Below are 18,618 nucleotides of genomic sequence, written 5' to 3' on the forward strand. Positions count from 1 at the left end.
ATCCTCCACCATGCTCTTTCTGATGAGCGTCTCTCTGTCCCGTTTCACCAAACGTCAGGTCAGAAAGTCCAAAGCGTCTCTCTCCAAACCTCTGGATTAACAGCCCTGCTCTGACATTCCCAGCCATGCAACCATTATTGTGGGTTTTTAATTGGGTTTCTTGGGCCCTGAGGTCAACGCATGAAAGAAAAACACGAGCAGCGCCGAACTCACAGTCGTAACGTTACACTATTCTCACATTTAAGGTGCAATAACAAACTAATTAGACTGGGTCAAATTAACGATCCCCGGGGGAAAACGTGGAGAAAAGAAAAAAAACCTAATTTCCTTCCTGTGTCTGTTGTTATGAATCCACGATGCACCGTCCTGCTCTCTTCTACACCTGCTACATTTCACATAATATCTTATTTGGAGTGAAGTTCAGACGTAAACCGAGCAGCCAAAAAGACGAATACCGCAGCCCGTCTCTGCCGGTGCGTCTGAGGAACTCCACGCGACGCTCTGGCTCATTTTTCTGACCGTTATTCCTCCTCGCAGGAACGAGGCCGATATATTTGTCACATCTATGAAGTGATTCATCAGCCGGCGCGGGCGAAGCCTCCGTGTGTGATGAAGAGGGAAAATCACTCATGTTGAGTTGATCACATATCCATCTGTCGGCCTCCGCCGCCCAGGGCAGCTCCCACACAAAGACACCAATCGGCTCTGAGCCTCGACGCTCCGGCCAGAGGAGCTCACAGGAAGTCATTTCAGCGTTTTCTGTCGCTTATTTTTGACATTTGTAAAAATAAATTTGCATGTGAAAGCTGAAATGCACATTATTCGCTGAAAGATTCAGAGAGAAACTTGAGGCCTTTAAGTCCTGAAGCCTGAGCAGCCAGAACACAAAATGCATCACTGTCATGAGATTTTTAGGAGACTTTTAAACATCAGTGGCTGTTAAAGCACTTTAAAACCCATTAATGTGGTCGATGTGTTTGTCAGCGAGAGGTTTTAATCTAACATCCTGATGACTGATCGCGTGGAAACACGAGGAAGTGCTGCAGAAGATGACGATAACCGAAACGAAGCATCCCGCCATCTGACAGGAAGAGTGACAGTGAGTCTGACGGCGTGACTGACAACAGAAACACATCCTGTCATGTTTAAAGAGATAAGACGCAACTTTAGCCTCTGGTCGAAGGATCGACTACACATTTACACACTGGATGCTCCTTTTTCGCCAGTACTGAAGGATAAAAACAAACATTTTGTAAATGTTCATTTTAGAAGTCAATTATTCAATTATTCGTTGAGCTGAAACACAGCTGCCTCAGAGCTACAGTAAAGTTAGCAGTCTGAAGATACGAGTCAGATCTTCCAGGCTTATGGGAGTAAAAGCTGAATGTAACCATGGTATAAATAACATATGTGGATAAGTACTGTCTTTCCCACAGAGAAAACAACCTCTGTAATAATCACACAGAAGCTCAAAGCTACATTGAACTGTGTTTGAGAAGGACGTGCTGTTTCTTCACAGCAGAAATTTCCATTTTATCAAGTCATTTTTGTTCATTATTGAGCCTGAAAAATCTAATTTTCTGAAGATGAACTAAAAAAAATACAAATCTACTCATGAGTGATTTTTTTTTCTTTTTTGCTGATAGAAGCTTTTTATTTCTGTTGTTTCAAGATGTTTAAACTTGAAAAACTGTTGAAACAAACTGATTTGCACTAAAACAGACTTGAATAATAGGCCTGTCTTATTCTTACTTTTTATAAAATTGGGATTTAAGGTCATAACAAAGCTTTTATCCAACACCAGAAAAAACAAATGGTGACGGTGGATTTTTCTTCACTTGTTTAAAAAAAAAAAAAACACTTCAGGCTGAAAACTGGGAGTGAATGACTGATGAAGATGTGAGCTTTGCAGCATCCATCATCCTCACATCCAGCCAGCTCAGGCCCGCTCTCTCCTCCTAGTGGCGGCTCTTTGATATGACCCTTCAGCTCAGACACAGACATTACATCACCTCGACCCTCCTGTTAAAAAAAAAAAAAAATCCAGTCTACACTCACTGACGGTTACGCAACAGCCATCATTATTCGGCGGCCGGCTACAGTAAAAGGCTCCGCGATGCCACCCACATCAACGCTTCCCTCCCGCCCTCTTCTTCGCCCTCGACCACTATCAGGCCACCGCGGCAGCTAAAAACATTTCCAAGGCCATTTTGCTGAAAGCGCTCACCGTCAGTATTATCTAATCAGTATCGAATTGTTCCAAATGAAACGTAAGGGTGTGAGTCACTCTCCAGGTTTGTTTTGTGTCCTGGCACAGTGTGTAGGCTCGCTTTTATGATTCATATGTAGCCAGCGTGGAAGTTTTGCTGCGGGCTCGCTGAACTGCTGCTGCTCTCTGGCTCCGGCCCCGAGAGGAAACTGTCAGGAAAGGGAAGTTTTGTTGTCTTGTCGGTGGCTGAGGTTGCACAGGTCGCTGACTACTTTGTTCACAGACATTTGTGTTGTTGTAATATGCTAATCCTGCGCTGCTGTGCGAGGTGCGAGGTGGAGGTGCCTGCGGTGCTGCTGCCCGGCAAATGGATGAAGGGGACTTTGTGCGGCAGCTGAGATGAAGGATGAATGTATGGGAGGGACACACATGCTGCTGTTACTCCACACTGTGCTTTCGGTCCAGTTACAGTCGATACGACGGCTGTAAGAGCCGAGCCCTGCTTCAGCTTGATCACAGCACGTCAGGTAATCAATGAGGATGATAATACAGCACGCTGTCTCCATCACGGCATCGCAAACGGATGTCAGGGCAGCTTCGCTCGTGGAAGTTTCGTTTTCATCTTCAGTGATTGAGATTAACACAACACACTTCGTCTGTTTGCAGACATCAGTGTTAGAGAATAAACACTGTTGAAGTAAAAGTCTCAGGCCAACGCAGTAAATTCAAAGGAACCTTTCTGCAGTTAAGGTACCAGAAAATACTTCCTGATACTTCACTCTGCCGTCGTCTCTTAACATATATTGACGACAATACTGCGAGGTTATATGTCGATGCACTTTCAAACACTGCTTACTGCTCACTATTGTTCAGCCACAGTTTATTCTTATCAGAGCGGTGAAGCAGCGTGTGGAGCATCATGGAAGCTGCAGCTATTCAAGGCGCAGTAACACGATGTACTTCTGGAGAAGGAAACTCTGCTGCTCCTGAGCTGAATCATTAACAGTAGAAAGTCCTTCGTTCCACCGCTGATGAGTTACTTCAACAAAGCTGCCGAACGTCAGGCTTGATTTCTGACACCATGTTCAATAAGCTTTAACATTTCCATTTGATCGAATGGTGCAAACACAAAAACACACGGCCGCTTGAGTTTGAACATTTCACTCATCTCAAACATCAAGCTTCAGTGAAGAACATGATGTAGAATACAGAGAATGAGATCATTCTTCTATCCTTAAACGTATATGATGGGATATCTGAAGGGAAACTTAAGAAAGTAAAGGAGAGGGAGAAGCTCTGGAAACCAGCTGCTGGTGGTGTGGACGAGCAGGGCGGTAAAAGCCAGAGGCAGGCTGGGTAAATCAGGAGTGTCGGCCGGCTCAGTGTCACTGTAAAGCCTTTGTTTCTGGGCTTACTTGTTCTGGTGGAGGTGACCGCCGTTGCCACAGCGGCGAGGAGCCCGGCAGCCCTGGAAAATAAGCGTGGCGCCTCTGACAAATTGTCAACGCGGCTCCCCCTGCTGGGCTTTCACTGCGCTCGCAACAAAAGAGACCCCCGGCTTTCTCCCTCTCTCTCTGTCTCTCTCTCTGACGCTCTCGCTTTCTCTGCCTCCGATCCATCACCCTCTCCAGTGTGTAGCTCCCTCCTTTCATTCCCAGAATAGGAGAACAAAGACAAAAGGTGCATTAGAACAGGAGAACAGTACGGGCCACCCAGGGACTGAATACAGCAGCACGGCGAGGTGCCGCCAGAGAGGGGGTGTGTGAAGGTATGTGTGCATGTGTGAGAGTGTGTGCGTGTGTGAATCGCATGACCCCAAGCCACCCAATCCCCACCTGTCCACACACACACAAATACACGAATGAACACATGAATTCTTCCTTCTGTCTTACTTCAAGTTCAATTTGGAAGCTGCTTTATCGTCACTGCAGAGTAAATTTACTGCATAAAAACCTCAGTACACACAAGTATACACGCACTCGAACAGCATTAGAGTGTTTAAGTATGAAATCACCACACTGCCAGTGTTCATCTCACTTTAACGGTGTAGAAAGTTTCACCCAGCTGCTGCAGAGCCACATCACCTCTACGAGGACAAACACGTGAGATAATCAACGCTGGCCGACTGTGAGCGACCGTCGTTGAGAAATCAATACTTGATAATGCCATAAAGATATGCTGCTCCAACAAGATAACACAACAATAATCTGAAATGATGTGCACAGATTACAGTCATCGTGATTTCATACTTCACTCTGTAACACTACTAGAGCACCGTGTGCTTCACCGTGTGCTGTTTAAGCTTCGTCTGCTAATCTGAAATTAAAAATGTAGGTCATCATACCAAACTCAAACCACTCTAAAAAAAAAATTGTTTCTACAAGATGTGCTAATAGTTTGTTTGCACATGATGTCACATGACTCTTGTGTTGTGGCGTGAAGTGCAGATGGAGGGCAGGAAGTGATTCCCTGCGTAGGAAGCTCTATTTTTAGCGTCGTTTACGGTTGCTCAAATCGATCAAACTGAGAAACCACAAGGAGAAGTACCAAAAACTTGATGTTCATAAGGGTGAAAAGTGCAAAAAATTGTCTGCAGTCGGGAGGAGCCCAGTCAGATAATGGTGGAAATGGTGTAACTAATGTTATACTGGTAACGTTAGCTAATGTTTTAAATCTATGGTGACAGATTTAAAGTGAAAGCTACAAGCAACACGACTAACAGTTGTTCAATCGCTGTTAACAGTTTAACATACGACAAGTGAACGTAAATAAAATACCATCTTATCTTCCTGCCCTCCATCTGAATTTAACGTCACGTCACATTAAACAACCGATTGGTTCTCTTTGCTTTTTCAGCGCTGCATTGTGGAACGACTGCGTGCACAGACTGAGCACTTTAAGTTTGGATGAACACCTCATTCTGCCTTTTCTCCACCGTAAACAAGCTTCTTACGGGGTTAGAATTAGCATATACAGCAGCAGCGGATCTCAAACTGCTGGGTTTCCAAAGGAGAGGCGTGACAGAAGAAGACTGAAGGCATACAGAACAAAGACACGACGTGCTTCTCTAATGTCTGTCCGCTGTGGGTTGTTACCTCGCTGGAGTATCTATTACGGTCTTTGGATGCACACGGCGACAGTCATTCAAGCGAAAAAGTGCGTGTGCTTTGATGAGCGAGTGCATAAGAGCGGGCACAGTGTGGAGGCCACGGAGGAAAGTGACTGCAAAGTGGCAAAAAAATGTTCTGTGGCTCATTTTATAGCTAATCAAAACAGCTGGAGGGGGATGACAAAGCGGCAAGTTTGGATGTTCTGTTTCATGGGTTTGATTGGCTTCCTGGCAATTTGGAGGCACCGTGAACACTGGGGTGCTGTGTGTGTGTGTGTGTGTGTGTGTGTGTGTGTGAGTGTGTGTGGGGTATATATGCAAGTGGTCAGCTTCAGTGTCATAGGGGAAAGATTAACTCATTTATTACAAATCACAGATCCAAGAAAAGAGTAAAACGTTGCTGAAAGTACGTCAGTTTGGCCGAGAGGAGAATGATGGAGTGAGTCGAAGTCAGGAAGAAAAAACGAAGGCGATTATTACCCAAAGCGTCTGTCACAAACAAACTTTAGCATTTACAGACATGGCTCAACTTTCAGTGAAGGAAAGCAACAGACACTTCAGGTTTTACCTCCAAATAAATTGCTTTGGATGATCCTGATACACAGTTGGCTTGTTTACTCTGTCCTTACTGTGGGACCCAGAATGAGAAGCTAAAAAACTAAAAAAAAAACTAAAAACTCTTTTCCACTGATGAAGGCTGTGTCGGGTCAGATCTAAGCAATTAACTTTGAGGTGAAACTGACAGAAGCGATGGTCAAAACTTTAAATCAAGACCCAAGTTAAGTTTATCTAGACGTTTGGATGAAGCGCGTTCTGTCCCTCGCTGCGTTAAGCCTTTCAACTGTGAGGCTGCTACAGAAATACACACACGTTTATGTACACAATACAGAATATACTGTCTGTGTACTGAGTGTAATCCCCAGCTGTCAGTTCAGCTGCAAACCACTGCAGCAGCTCTTGTTTTGCTGTTGCAGCTCACCGCATTGAAAATGTTCACAAAGCGCTGCAAAGTCACCTGTGGGGGGAAAATATAGCACAACTCTGAGAGACAGAGCCTGAAAGTGACAGACTAAGATAAAGAGAGAGGGAAGGCAGAAATAGATGGAGACAAACTAAGAGAGAGGCAGATTGAAAAGGGGAGAAGACGAATCGAAGGGACGGAGGGTAAGACAGAAAAACAGCTAATGACCGAGAATGAGTGAGAGACACTGAGAGACAGAGAGAGAGAGGGTTCAGGCAGAGTTCAGTCTCATTAATAAATGATTGCAGTTAGCGGCGGCTCGACTCCAACATGTCAATAACGCGGACGAGCGGCTCTCATCGCCTTCTTTCCCCCCAGAGCAGCAAAATGTTGACATGAATGAAAATAAGGCGACGTCCTTGGATTCCTGCTCTGTGAGGGCGCCGTTGTTTCACTGCTGATTTTAATGGCTTGCGCCACTGGAAGCTCTCTCCGTTTTGATCCCACTGGTTTGCCCTCTCTGATCTGACACGCTGGGGGTAACAGCGGAGGAGCCGCCGCTGCTCGTCTTCCACGGGGAATATCTGAGGAGCTCCGGTATGCGATGCTCGCCCTTTGAGAAAAGTGCCGCCCACTTGATCCTACAGGTACAAGATGGTTGATGTCGGGAACGTAAGGCGCACCATAAACACGATGAGTCATCGACAGACCTTTGCCTCTTCAGTACTTCGAGTCCTTTGTGATTTTGAAATGTTACAGTGATGAATTTCAAGTTTTTTCTAGATGTAATCCTTAATTTAATTCAAACGCTTGGCGGTCTGACAGCTGGCAGGGCTGCATGTCCACAGGCGCTGTTACATTACCGGGCACAGAGAGCTTTAGAAGGACATCATGAGCATTAAAATGCTCTTTATTTTTGCTTCCTGAACACACCGCTAGAGCTGTAACTTTGTGTGAGTATGTGCGGGTTTGTGGTAGTTTGTGTTGACCCGAACCTGACAGCCCACTCACATCGCGAGGACTCACCTCCATTACAGGGACCCAAACGACCTGCACAACTTCAGCTGTTTATTTTGAAGCTTGAGCGTAGTTTTATGTCATGGCTTGTCAAGAGTAAGGCTGGCATTCTGCTCAGTGAAGATGCACGAAAACGTTTCTGCCGACCGAGAAAAAAGTAGTTCAGGGAAGAGGTCAAACTCACATCAGGACGCTGTTTTAAGAGTATAAAGGAACACGCACAGCGGGCAGACGACGTTAGCATTTACGCATCAACATCAAACATTAATTTGGAGTCGCATCCACCTGCTGAATCTGAGTCCAATATTCACTCTCCTTTTAGCTCTGTTTTTGGTCTCCACCAACCCCTGAGAAAGATGCTAGACGTTCAGCTAGATGCTAACTCTGTGTGGCTGCTGTTCAGTGCTGGGCAGGTAAATTACAACCACTCACAATCAGCTTGCTGAGTGTTGTCATCATCATGTTACCCCCCCGCCCCATGTCATGCCATCATCACCATCAGTTGTTTAGCTATCTGATCCTAAGTCCAGTTAAACCGTGTGCTAAACTGTGTCTGCTGCATGTTTCGAAGCTGACGTCTGCAGATTCCTGCACCTCGTTAAACCTGAAAAGGGCGACAGGTCTGCAGCACTCATTGTGTTTGGATGACTGTGTGAAAATCTGCTGTTTATTTGAATGAGCCACTGTAAAACCTGGAAACTGCTCGAGCCAGAAGCATGAAACTGCTGGGTTTCTACTTGTGAAAATGAACGAATGGTGTGAAATGTGTCACTTCCACGGCGCTGGCTCCGTTTGCACAGACTTTATTTATTGGCATTTTTAACCGGAACAGGTGTGAACCGATCGACCGTCTCAACAGCAATAGATTATTCAGAGCAGCAGCAAATGTGCAGGTTTGTGTTTTTTATGATATCTTGGAAAAAAATACCAGATTTAGGTTGGATGTTGATCTGCAGCCCAGACCGCTCGCTCCATACGAACGAACGGCGTTAACGCAGCGGTGGGAGCGAGCGACCTGGGTGTTTCTGCTCGAGTGCAAATAAAAAGCAGCAATACGTACGAGAGCTCGGCGAAGTCGGTCATCTGGATCCTCGCCCTGCGAGCCAGGATCTCCATCAGGTGGAGGCCTTCATCTGTCTGGAGCCCACTGATGACGAGGAGGAAGAGGAGACAGGCAGAGGGAGGAGAAGACGGGGTGGGGAGAGGAGAGAGCGAGAAAAATGAAACTCAATGAAAGAGTGAAATCATATCATATTGTTGTATCAAACCACCAAATACAACTTTCACCTTTATTTAAGCTTTTAGAACATCAATTCCTAATTTTGCGAGCTTTAGGAAAATCAAAACCTGTAACATGTCCGTCCAGGACAGAATAAGAGGGAGGATAAGAGAGGATCTTGAGGAAGACGACAAAGGAAAAGAGCATACGGAGAGTTTTCCATGGCAGACGCAGCAGATGGTCACAAGATTACCGTCAAAAAGGGAAAAACATATCTGTGGACATGTTGAGGTAACATCAAACACGCAATCTGAAGTGAGACAGAAGACCAGAAAAAGAATGAAATTAGGGTCCAAAAGAGAGAACCAGGAAAAAAAACGTTCCTCAGAAGCTCCCAGGTGAGTTCAGGGAGGTGTGAGGCAGAGAGGCGGGCCTGGTGCCCAGGTGAATACTGAACAGGTGAGGAAAGTCGTAGACAGAGAGCTTGTAATCGTCACTTCCTGCTCCCTCATTTTTAGCTTTAAAGTTTGTGCTAACAGAGAGAGACGAGGTCGGAGAACATTTAACCGATGAAATGACTGCCAGTACTCCACAGTGTTTGTGTAAGTGGGCTTCTTCTTCTTCTTCACCTTGAACCGGCTCAGCTCGGCTGCATGTGCAACATCTGCGCGCTCACAGTGTTTGAAATGAACCTGATGCTCTTCGTACACTTTGGCAGACGTTGCTCAGGAAGTTAAATTTATTTGCAGAAGCACATAAAAAGAAAAAAGTCGGTTGCAGCTCTGAACTTTCTACTTTGCAACCGTCTGTCCTGTAATTCTACGTACTGCAGATTTTAAAGAGCAAATTCGTTTGCAAAGAGACATAATGTCACAAAGTGTTTTCATTTTAAATCAGCTGATGAGGAGCTTCTCAAACTTCAGCGCTGAGTAAATATAATCATGAAATATGTTGTCAGCTCATGTTTTCACTCATATGAAATTTCTTCTGTGTGAAACTTTCAAAGCGTACTCGGTGCTGCAAATTAGTAGTTTAGAAGCACGTTTTCTGGGATGCAGGGCTGCTGCAGTCCGGCTCGTTACGACGTCTGGGAAGAAATGAGCAGGCAGCATTATGTTCCCTTCAAAACGCGTTGGAAAAAAACATTCAGCGGGGTATAAATGTCGTCTGGGGGAGGCAGGGCTGGTACTTCAGTGCTGTTTCATGGTTCCTTCATTTCAGTTTTTCCACTTTGGGAAACCTTCACTTTATTTCACAGGCAAATTTTGTACTTTTACTGAACTGCACTGGTCTGACAGCTTGAGTTATTGGTTATTTGGTAGACTAGATTATCATTTTATACTCAACATGCTGCCCGAGAAACATTTGAGCTCTGAATCTCTGACAAGTGCAACGATTCAGTTTCTTTCATTTATGCTTTTTTCTTTTTTTCCTCTTTTCTTTCATTTCCACTTCTTTGCCTGTCTTGTTCCAACTTCTTTCTGTCTTCTTGCTCTCTTCTTAAAGCATTAATACTCCCAAAACTATGACGAACCACATCTCTTTTACCGGCGATGCTCACGCGACGGCTAAATTAAGAGAAACTCGCTAACATTTCACCAAACTGTGAGGAAAAAATGGAAAAGGAGGAATAACAAATTAAGCAGTCAATTAAAACGGCCTCGATGCATGCAAAGGATGGGGAGTGTGTGTGTGTGCGTGTGCGTGTGTGTGCGTGTTGGGAGACCACGCTAAAAGCTCAATATCCAAACTCCAAGCTAATTGCTTCCTTTCTGCCTTGGACTGGTCTGACCTCCCCTCAGCTCCCTCTGCAGAGAGGAGGCGCCTCCAGACGCCTGCAGGAGGCGTGTTCTGTCCCTCGCCACCAGCCAACATCTGTGGATCACTGCGACGACGGCGGCGAGGACGTGGAGGAAAACGGAGGGAGATTTTCTGCAAATTGTGAAAATCTCCGTTTTTTTAAATATAGCTAATTATGGAAATTAGCGGATGTCGGCTTCCTTGTGTCTCCATCTTTGATCTGTCATCTGGATTTGAGTGTTGGTGTTCTACCTTTGACCTGCTCTTATCTGCATCCTAAAGCATGTATTGATTGATGCTTTACAACAAGTCACAGTAGTCATGTCAAAAATATGTTGAAAAATTGTGTAAACATCATTGGGGCAGTGAACGCACCCCTACTGACTGAGATGCAAAAGAAAAAACAACCATATGAAAAACATCAAACGTCTTAAATAGCAGAAAAATGACTGTATGTTTGATGAACGTTACCCTTGTTTTAAATAATAAGAGAATATGTCTGACTGTGGGTGAATCACTCAGATGAAAACCACACTGCCTGCGCATGAAAAGTGACTGACGGCCGCCGATTTCCCTCCTTCCTCTGCCTCGAGAGCAGACAGCAGCTTCGACAGCCCTCGGTATGAGTCAGTCGTCCTCAGAGCGGAGCGGCAGCTTCAGATCTGACACCGGTGATCACTCCGCCTGCCTGCAGATCCTGAGCGCTGATGGCTGCTCCGGGGACCGAACAGCAGCTTTTACATTAGCTCTGCAGCACACTGTACTTTGGGTTGTGATCCGTCGCAGACACGACGACGTGTAAAAGCAGGATTTTTTTTACATGTGATTGACTTAATGCTGCATTTCTTGCCTACACATTTTCAGTATAAAGACAACTGCTACTAAAACAGACGCCTGCACTGTCCAGCGTCTTTAAGGAGACAAAGCAGCAGCAGCTCCTCTGTTGTTATGAAGAATGTGAATACTTGACGGCTACAAAACATCAAATAACAAGCGCTGAAACAACTCCATCCAAAGGAAACGGCTTCCAAACTTGAGCGGGAGGCAACCAAGAGTCATTTACAGCCAGAAGGAGCTGTGATCTCATGATTATTCCTCTAAAAAACACCAGCAGGTCAAAGTTCACTCAGCCACCTTAAATCCTGGTCTTGATCTCTCCTTTAGCACCACCACCACCACGAGGCTGACATTTGTCTAATATCTGCAAAACTAACGAGTTAAAGGGATAATCAGCAAATCAGCGAACGTAGCTTCTGCATCATCACACTACAAAACCAGGCATTTTGAACAAGTCAGGACATTTTAGGTCAAAACATCATCTTTTCCTCACTCTGACCAGGCGGTTTTTGTACCGACACCAAACCAGACCTTAACCACAGCCATGCCGCGACATAAAAACTGAAAGCATGAAGTTTGAACACAAAGCGGAGTTTCAAATATCTGTTGTGAAGAAACATCCAACGCCAACATTTATCCTGACGACTGGCTTGAAGTGCCTGAGGAGAGGATTGTTGGGTGAGGTAACAGGAAAGCCAGAGGTTTTCAGCGAATGAGAGGAGGGCGGTTTCCTCCGACATCAAAGACATCTGCTGCCCTCCGGGCTCCTCCAGTGATCCTTCCACATCAGCTACACTGGCAAATTCATGGGGGCAAAGAAAGCGAAGAAGAAACACCCTCCGTAACTATCTAATCAACAGCGATGATGACCGGGGAGAAAACCACCAGTAAGACTACGGAGAGACGCAGTCATTTTAGAAAACAACGCGAGCTCATCCTGCAGATGCTTTTAATTGTGACGTCGCTGCTGAAAAGCTTTTAAGGAAATATTATCATACACAGCAGGTGACAGATGAGTGATGAGTACGTATGACAACACTGACAAAACTTTGGACAAATTACATGAACTTCACACTGCGCCACCTCTACTGCAGTCATGTCGGGTGAATGTATGAAATTAGTAACCCTTGATGGTATTTTGAGGTTTGGAGGATATACAGCAGTTTATAATAGGAGGGTCTGTAAACCTGTTAGAGCTAATTACTGGTAGAGTACACTGACTTTAAATGTTCAGGGGAGGGTGACAAATCCAGCGGGATTGTGGATAAATGTTGTTTTTATGTAAAGTTTTTTACATAATTATGGATTATTATTGACCTCAGGAATTACAAAAACAAATACTTTTTTTTTTCTGCCAATTAGCCCGCACTGCCTCTTTATTAATCAAACTAATTAGCCAGTGAGTTCCATTAAAAGCTGAATGTAGTCTGCCGGTTGGTGTTTCAGAGTTTCACATCTGTGGTTAATATGTTAGAGTGATGACTGACGCTGCAACTTTAATTAAACATGCGTGATGTTCACATGTTTGTTTCCAAAGGCGGGAGGTTTTAATGGAAAGCTTTTTTACATGCAGATCACATCTGTGAGGCGCGTCATGATTCATATTAGGTGTGTGTGCGCGCGTGTGTGTGTATAGGATCCGAGACAACAGGGGAAAAGCATTTATAGGTGAAAGGGTTAAAAGGTGGCTAAAAAAAGTCTGTCTCCATGCCCGCATGTATGTGTGTGTTGGGGAGCAGGTGTTTCCCTCCAGCTGTGATGAATCACCCCGTCTTCCTCCTCCGCCTCCTCTTCACCCGTGGCCACAGGAGGAGGTGATGCACTGAAACCACCAGGAGGTTCCTGCTATCAGCCTTCACCTCTGACATGATGCAAAAATGTCATACTGGAGCTTTGCATCTAATCTGTCTTCAGTCCTGCACTGATGCAGGTGTTTATCTTTGTTTCACGGCAAGAAAAAGACAAGGCAACACAAAACTCTGTTTCCTTCACGCGTCAATTGAAGCCACGATTCATCCAAGCCGGTCCAGCAGGCTGGTACCAGGCAGAGCAAATCAGAGATGCTCTAGTGGTGGAGACTATTCATCTGACGGAGGCTCTGACTGAAGGATGCCAAACCTTTGGTTTGTGGTTTAATGCAGACTGAAATTTTTACCAGGTCAACAAGGTAAACGAGCTCTCCATCAGTTCAATGTAGTCAGACGTTGCAGTCAAATACTAAATGTCTTTCACACAATAATGGGGGGTTCTAGGTTTTGTCAAACTCTAAAATATGTGAGACTACTCTCGTAGAGAAGTTTTTCTTTAATGGGGCTGATGAAGAGCTTCTTGCTTTCCGGTGCATTGCCAAGTCTTGAAGAGGCGTTTTTCCCTGTTGTGGTTGATGCTGCACTTCGCTCTCTGGAGGAGAGCTTTGCGAACTGTCAAGGACAACTTCGGTGTTCTTTTGAAGTTCAGTGATCTCAAGAAATGTCAAGAGACACTTTAAAGAGTCACTGTAAAGGGTAAGAGACGAATCTGCAGAGTGCACCAAAGACATCTGCGGTGCAGGAGTGACTGAGGACATCTTAAACTTTTTACCTGCTCACCTGTGATAAGAGCAACGCAGCCTCTGGTTCATAAGGTCACAGGAGCTGTATGTCGATGTATAGATGTCACAAATGCTGTAATATTTCCCATAAGAGAAGTTTACATATATCTATGTATTCATACACACACAGATCTAGTGGCTGAAGAAGAAAAAAGCACTCAGTGTCGGCACTCAACAGGGAGAACAACACTGATCATGAAGGATCCCCTCAAGGGTACTACATCTTCAAACTAAAGGCCGACAACCTGCCTCTCCACAGCATGGAGGAGCCAATCCAAGATCAGGATCATAGCAGAGGGAAAACTGGGAACAACACCAGAGGGTCAAAGCATCAACTATTGGTGGAGTCACACAAGACTCTCAGACCAAACAGCCTGGATGGACTACAAGAAAGCCTACAATTCAACGCCCACACAAGGTTACTGAAATGCTCTGTAGAGGCACTATACAAAGACAACAGAACACTAACAGTCTCCATGAAGAACTCAATGCAGCAGGGGAAGACAGGTCAAGAGTCAGGTCAAAGACAATCACACAGGTACAAGTCAAATGTGACACAGACCCAGGAGATGCACAGTCCCAGCATAGACCTGAAGATGGAGCAGATTCTGAGAAATCCTCCCAGTGCCTAGAAAATGTTGGACGGCTGCACAAGAACAGGCACTCAGCACCAGATCGGTTGAGGCAGGGGTCTACCACAGCCGGCAAGACGCGAGATGCAGGCTGTGCAAAGATGTCTCACTCAGTCCAGCACTTTGCTGGACTGTCTGAGACAGGGTAGCAGGGTAGGATGCTCCCATGGACAGTGTACACTAAAAAGCATAGAAATCCACAGAAGTCCCAACCAGGAGCACTGGGGGCTGCGACCCCCAAACTCGGAGCTGCAGCAGAACAAGGTCTCTAGAAGAGGGCAGTCAAGAAGGAAGGAACAGCTAAGAGGACACTCAAACTCCAAAGTGTCCAGTAGAGGATCCGAGCTTGAAGACACACACACACACACAAGCCAAACAAAGGGTGAGAGTGATGTATTTACCCCTCACTGCTTCACCAACTGTTTCAGCTGATGAACAAAGTACTTGGAACTGTCGCTTGGCGTGAAGGAGTCCACGTCCCTGTAGGGTTTCCTGCCCACACAGACAAGGCTAGGGGATCTTAATAAGGCATGGTGCTGCAGCTGGAACCTCGAACTACACCTTTCGTTTGAAGTTTTGCTTTGATTGCACTTTTGAAGCTTATATTTGTATCATGAGCACTGATGCTTAGAAATCAGAAAATAAGCCTCATCTAAACACATAAAATGCAATGCAGGGTAAGATGATGGGAAGAATCTTTCAGCTGTAATTAATCTCATCTGGTCAAAAGGACACTTTTGATGCTGGCTAGTATTACTGCTGAGATATGCAACAGCTTTATAGTTAAGAGTGGCTGAAAAAGTGACTGACTGAATGCGGCTTTTGAAGACCACAGCAGAAGAAAGTTGCTCATTTATACCACAATGATCTGCAGGACAAAGCCTTCAGTAATGTAAAGGAGGTTCAAGGAAAAAAGACAACACGCTGTGCTGTGAACAGCTTTCCATCGCTCAACAAATGGAAGCCCTGAGCGTGACCTTGATAACAACGTCACAAACATGCTCGTTCTTTATAATGAAAAATTTTCGGTTTTCTGCTGTGCTGCTCTGAATGACACATTCAGGCCTTGAGCCAGAATTGCACTTGTTGCAGCTAAAAGATGAGCAAAGAAGAAGTTTCAAAACCAAACACCACAGCAACTATTTCTAAAGGTCTTCAATTTCAAACTGAGGAGCAGAGAAATCGATTTGAAAATTGCTCTGCCCTTCGTGTGAATAGGAATGAAGGAAAAAGGAGGCCCGCAGTGTCCTCTTGTTGCATCCTGGGTAATATCTGACATCAGCTTGCGCAGTATGAAAGCAGGCTCACGTTCTTTGTCATGTATGAGAAACCAGTTTTTCCTTGACAGCGGCGACAAAGAAACAGATTTATGTTTGCAGGGAAAACACATTTCCTGCCTCCGTTACTGTGAAACTACTGTGGACAGTTCAAAACAAAGACAGAAGGAAATGCATGAAATACCACAAATCCAAGGCCAATCAGGAACAAGAAAAGGCAGGTCGGACACGCCACAGACGGGAAGGCATCCCTATCAAAAATATCGGCTGATGTATCTTTAACCTCTCAAACACCAACAGGGGTTTGAGACTCCGATATCAAGTACGAGTTGGGCTCTGATCAATACTTTGATTACCATCTGTACGCCGGTAGCTTCCTACTCACTCTGTGTCTGTGATGACGTAGCCAAAGACGTCATCGTCGGCCTTCTTCCTGCCGGCTTTGACGTCCAGCTGAAGTTCGGGAACGTGCATCGTCTTCTTGTGCGGTTCCTCATACACGAGTGAAGCAGGAGGGGGCGCCACCTCCTTGATCCAGCCCTCCACCTCTGACACCTCCTCCACGGACTGGGTGGCGTCCTTCTTCTGCACCGTCACCCCTGCCTCGCTGGTCCGACTCTGGACATTTTCCAGCCCCACCCGTTGGCCTCTGGCCGTCTCCGTGGAGGCGTCGTTCAGATTCCGGGCCAAAGGAGCGGTGTTGAAAGAGGTTTTGTCGAGGTAGGCGAGAAGTTTGGTGAGGAGGTTTTCACTCTCAGCCTGAAAGAAGACGACTTGTGTCAGCCAACCAGAGCCACAGTAATCATTTTAATAGTGACCACGTGCAGAATCTGGACGAGAATAAAAAAGGTTTGATGACTGAGGTCCACTGGAGGCTTTCAAAACCTCAACACGTCTATGCCTGCAACCAGGCCTAATTAGACCTCTCTGAAGGACTGCGTGGGTGTCTTCAAACTCTTAATTGGCATCTTCTTGTTGCACCTGTTAGAACAGGACAACCGCACTCGACTACACCTTCATTACTCTGCGTGGTGATTGGTGTCATCATGTAGTTCCCATCATACCACCCACCTTCCACCTGAGCAGAGGTCTAATCAAACAAAATTAGTCAAAGCACCTGCGTGCAGATCCTGTGTAGCGCTAAAAATATTTGATCCAATCAGATCCGTGAGTGAGTGAGGGCCTGTTAAGACGATAAATCCTTTGTCTTGTATTTACAAGTTTGTATTATTTTATTAAAATCTGTTAGCTAAGCAGAAGACCTTCTGCACTTCAGCAGCTGTTAACTATCTAGCTGATAAGAAATAATTTGCTAGCTAGCTAACAACTAATGGAACATGCAGAAGGTTTTCCACCACCTCCTTCTAAGCTGGAGGAGGGTGGCGTCCCCACCCTGATACCTGATGTCCACGATGTCTGAACTCTTGTGATTAAAGGTAGACGTTCAGGCGCCGGGCTGGGCGCCAGGTGTGAGGCTGGTTTGGGATTTATACAGACAGATGGCAATTTTTGGTTACTTTGGCTTTGTCCTCCGGCACATTGGATTTAAAATTAAACAATGATTAGCAGAAGAAGAGTAAATTTCAGACTTTTGGCTTTAGTATGACAGTATTTATTATTCTGTCGTCAAGTTCAAAGAATCTGCAGCGCAGCACTAAATGTGATCATTTTATTTACGTTTACAGGAACTTGTCCAATAAGTTGTGGTACTATGAAAACAGAAGTCTGTCAAATGGCTGTAATTGCTGCATGTTCACTTGATGCATCTGAAAATACGCACAAATTTAAGATGACAGTTTGCTCTCGCAGACCAGAGTCGTGATTTAATTTGTGAGTCTCTCAGCGCTCACGGTCACATGTTCAGATCTCCTCTTCGTCCTACTGCTGCAGTGGATATGGACTATTCTGAGCACCTTCCGCCACCTTTCTCTGCCTGTAAAACTACCCTCGTCCTGCATCTACGATGTCATAAAACATTTTGCTGAATGCAGCTCAGTTGTCCACATACTTTTGGCCATGTAGTCTAACAATCATTTGCTGCATCTCTTTCTCTACCTTTGCGTTCTCCGACTGTTGATGAGATAAAATAACCAACAGAAACACATCACTCTGCTCTTATAACCTGGAGCTGATATTTGATATTCAAACAACCGAAGAAGTGGCAGACAACTTCATTTATAATGTAAATAATCCTTATTTGCAGCTGCTCCCACTCAAGACACTGCATCTGAGTCGTGACTGTCAGTGCTTCGCCCTCTCAAGGTTTCGCCATTTTTTTCAATCAGCTGATCAAGTGGTACCTTTGAGTCACGAGGCTTCAAATGCTGATATTGTTATTTACAGTTTAGGGTACATTTCCATTAAGGTATCAAAACATAGATGTGAGTTTTATAAATGAACAAAGTTTAATACTTCGCAGGTGATGTTAAGAACTTTGAACACATCTCTGAGACTAATCAGTCACCAGCAAACCTCTTTGATCACACACACAGACTTGAGACTTGGGTAATGAGACATTGTTCAATCAGGATCTTTTGTCTAATAGCTTAAATTAAACTGGTGGGAGTTTTCCTGTTGGTGATGTCAGTGTGATCTACAGCTTCAAGCTTGAGGAAATAATTGCCTTGAATCAAAGAACAGCCACCCTGTCAGTTTATACTGAATGCGATTATTCAAGGTAATTGTTCATTTTGTCGAGATTCAAAGCCTGTAAAGGAATATATACTCTGCATAATATACATATGCAAAGATCCTGTGTTCATTATCTAGCAGTGGAGAAGCTGGCCCTGAAACCTGGTCTTACTGTTTATTCTGTTGGTTAGTTAAGTGGACCCTCCGGGCAGCGAGGCCGAGGCTAATATGCTCAAATTTTTATTTTAGAAGCGGTCACTGTGGTGATATTCATGGGAAGTGTAACTAGCTGGAAGCTAAAAACACCGGCAGAGCTGAGGGGAAACATGGTGAGCG

At 45.0% G+C, this 18,618-nt stretch overlaps 1 protein-coding gene across 2 annotated transcripts in view; it reads right to left on the minus strand.

The window, feature by feature from the left end:
• The window catches only part of LOC143329232 (receptor-type tyrosine-protein phosphatase N2-like), a 178,020-nt gene that overhangs the window by 118,651 nt on the left and 40,751 nt on the right, over positions 1-18,618 (minus strand). For both annotated transcript variants that reach the window (XM_076745040.1, XM_076745041.1), the window contains exons 9-10: positions 16,037-16,410; positions 8,357-8,443 (exon numbers count right to left, since the gene is read on the minus strand). In XM_076745040.1, the coding sequence (XP_076601155.1) occupies positions 8,357-8,443; positions 16,037-16,410 (461 nt within the window). The remainder of the gene's footprint in view (positions 1-8,356; positions 8,444-16,036; positions 16,411-18,618) is intronic.

This window comes from Chaetodon auriga, chromosome 12, assembly GCF_051107435.1.
Source record: "Chaetodon auriga isolate fChaAug3 chromosome 12, fChaAug3.hap1, whole genome shotgun sequence".
Taxonomy (NCBI): Eukaryota; Metazoa; Chordata; class Actinopteri; order Chaetodontiformes; family Chaetodontidae; genus Chaetodon; species Chaetodon auriga.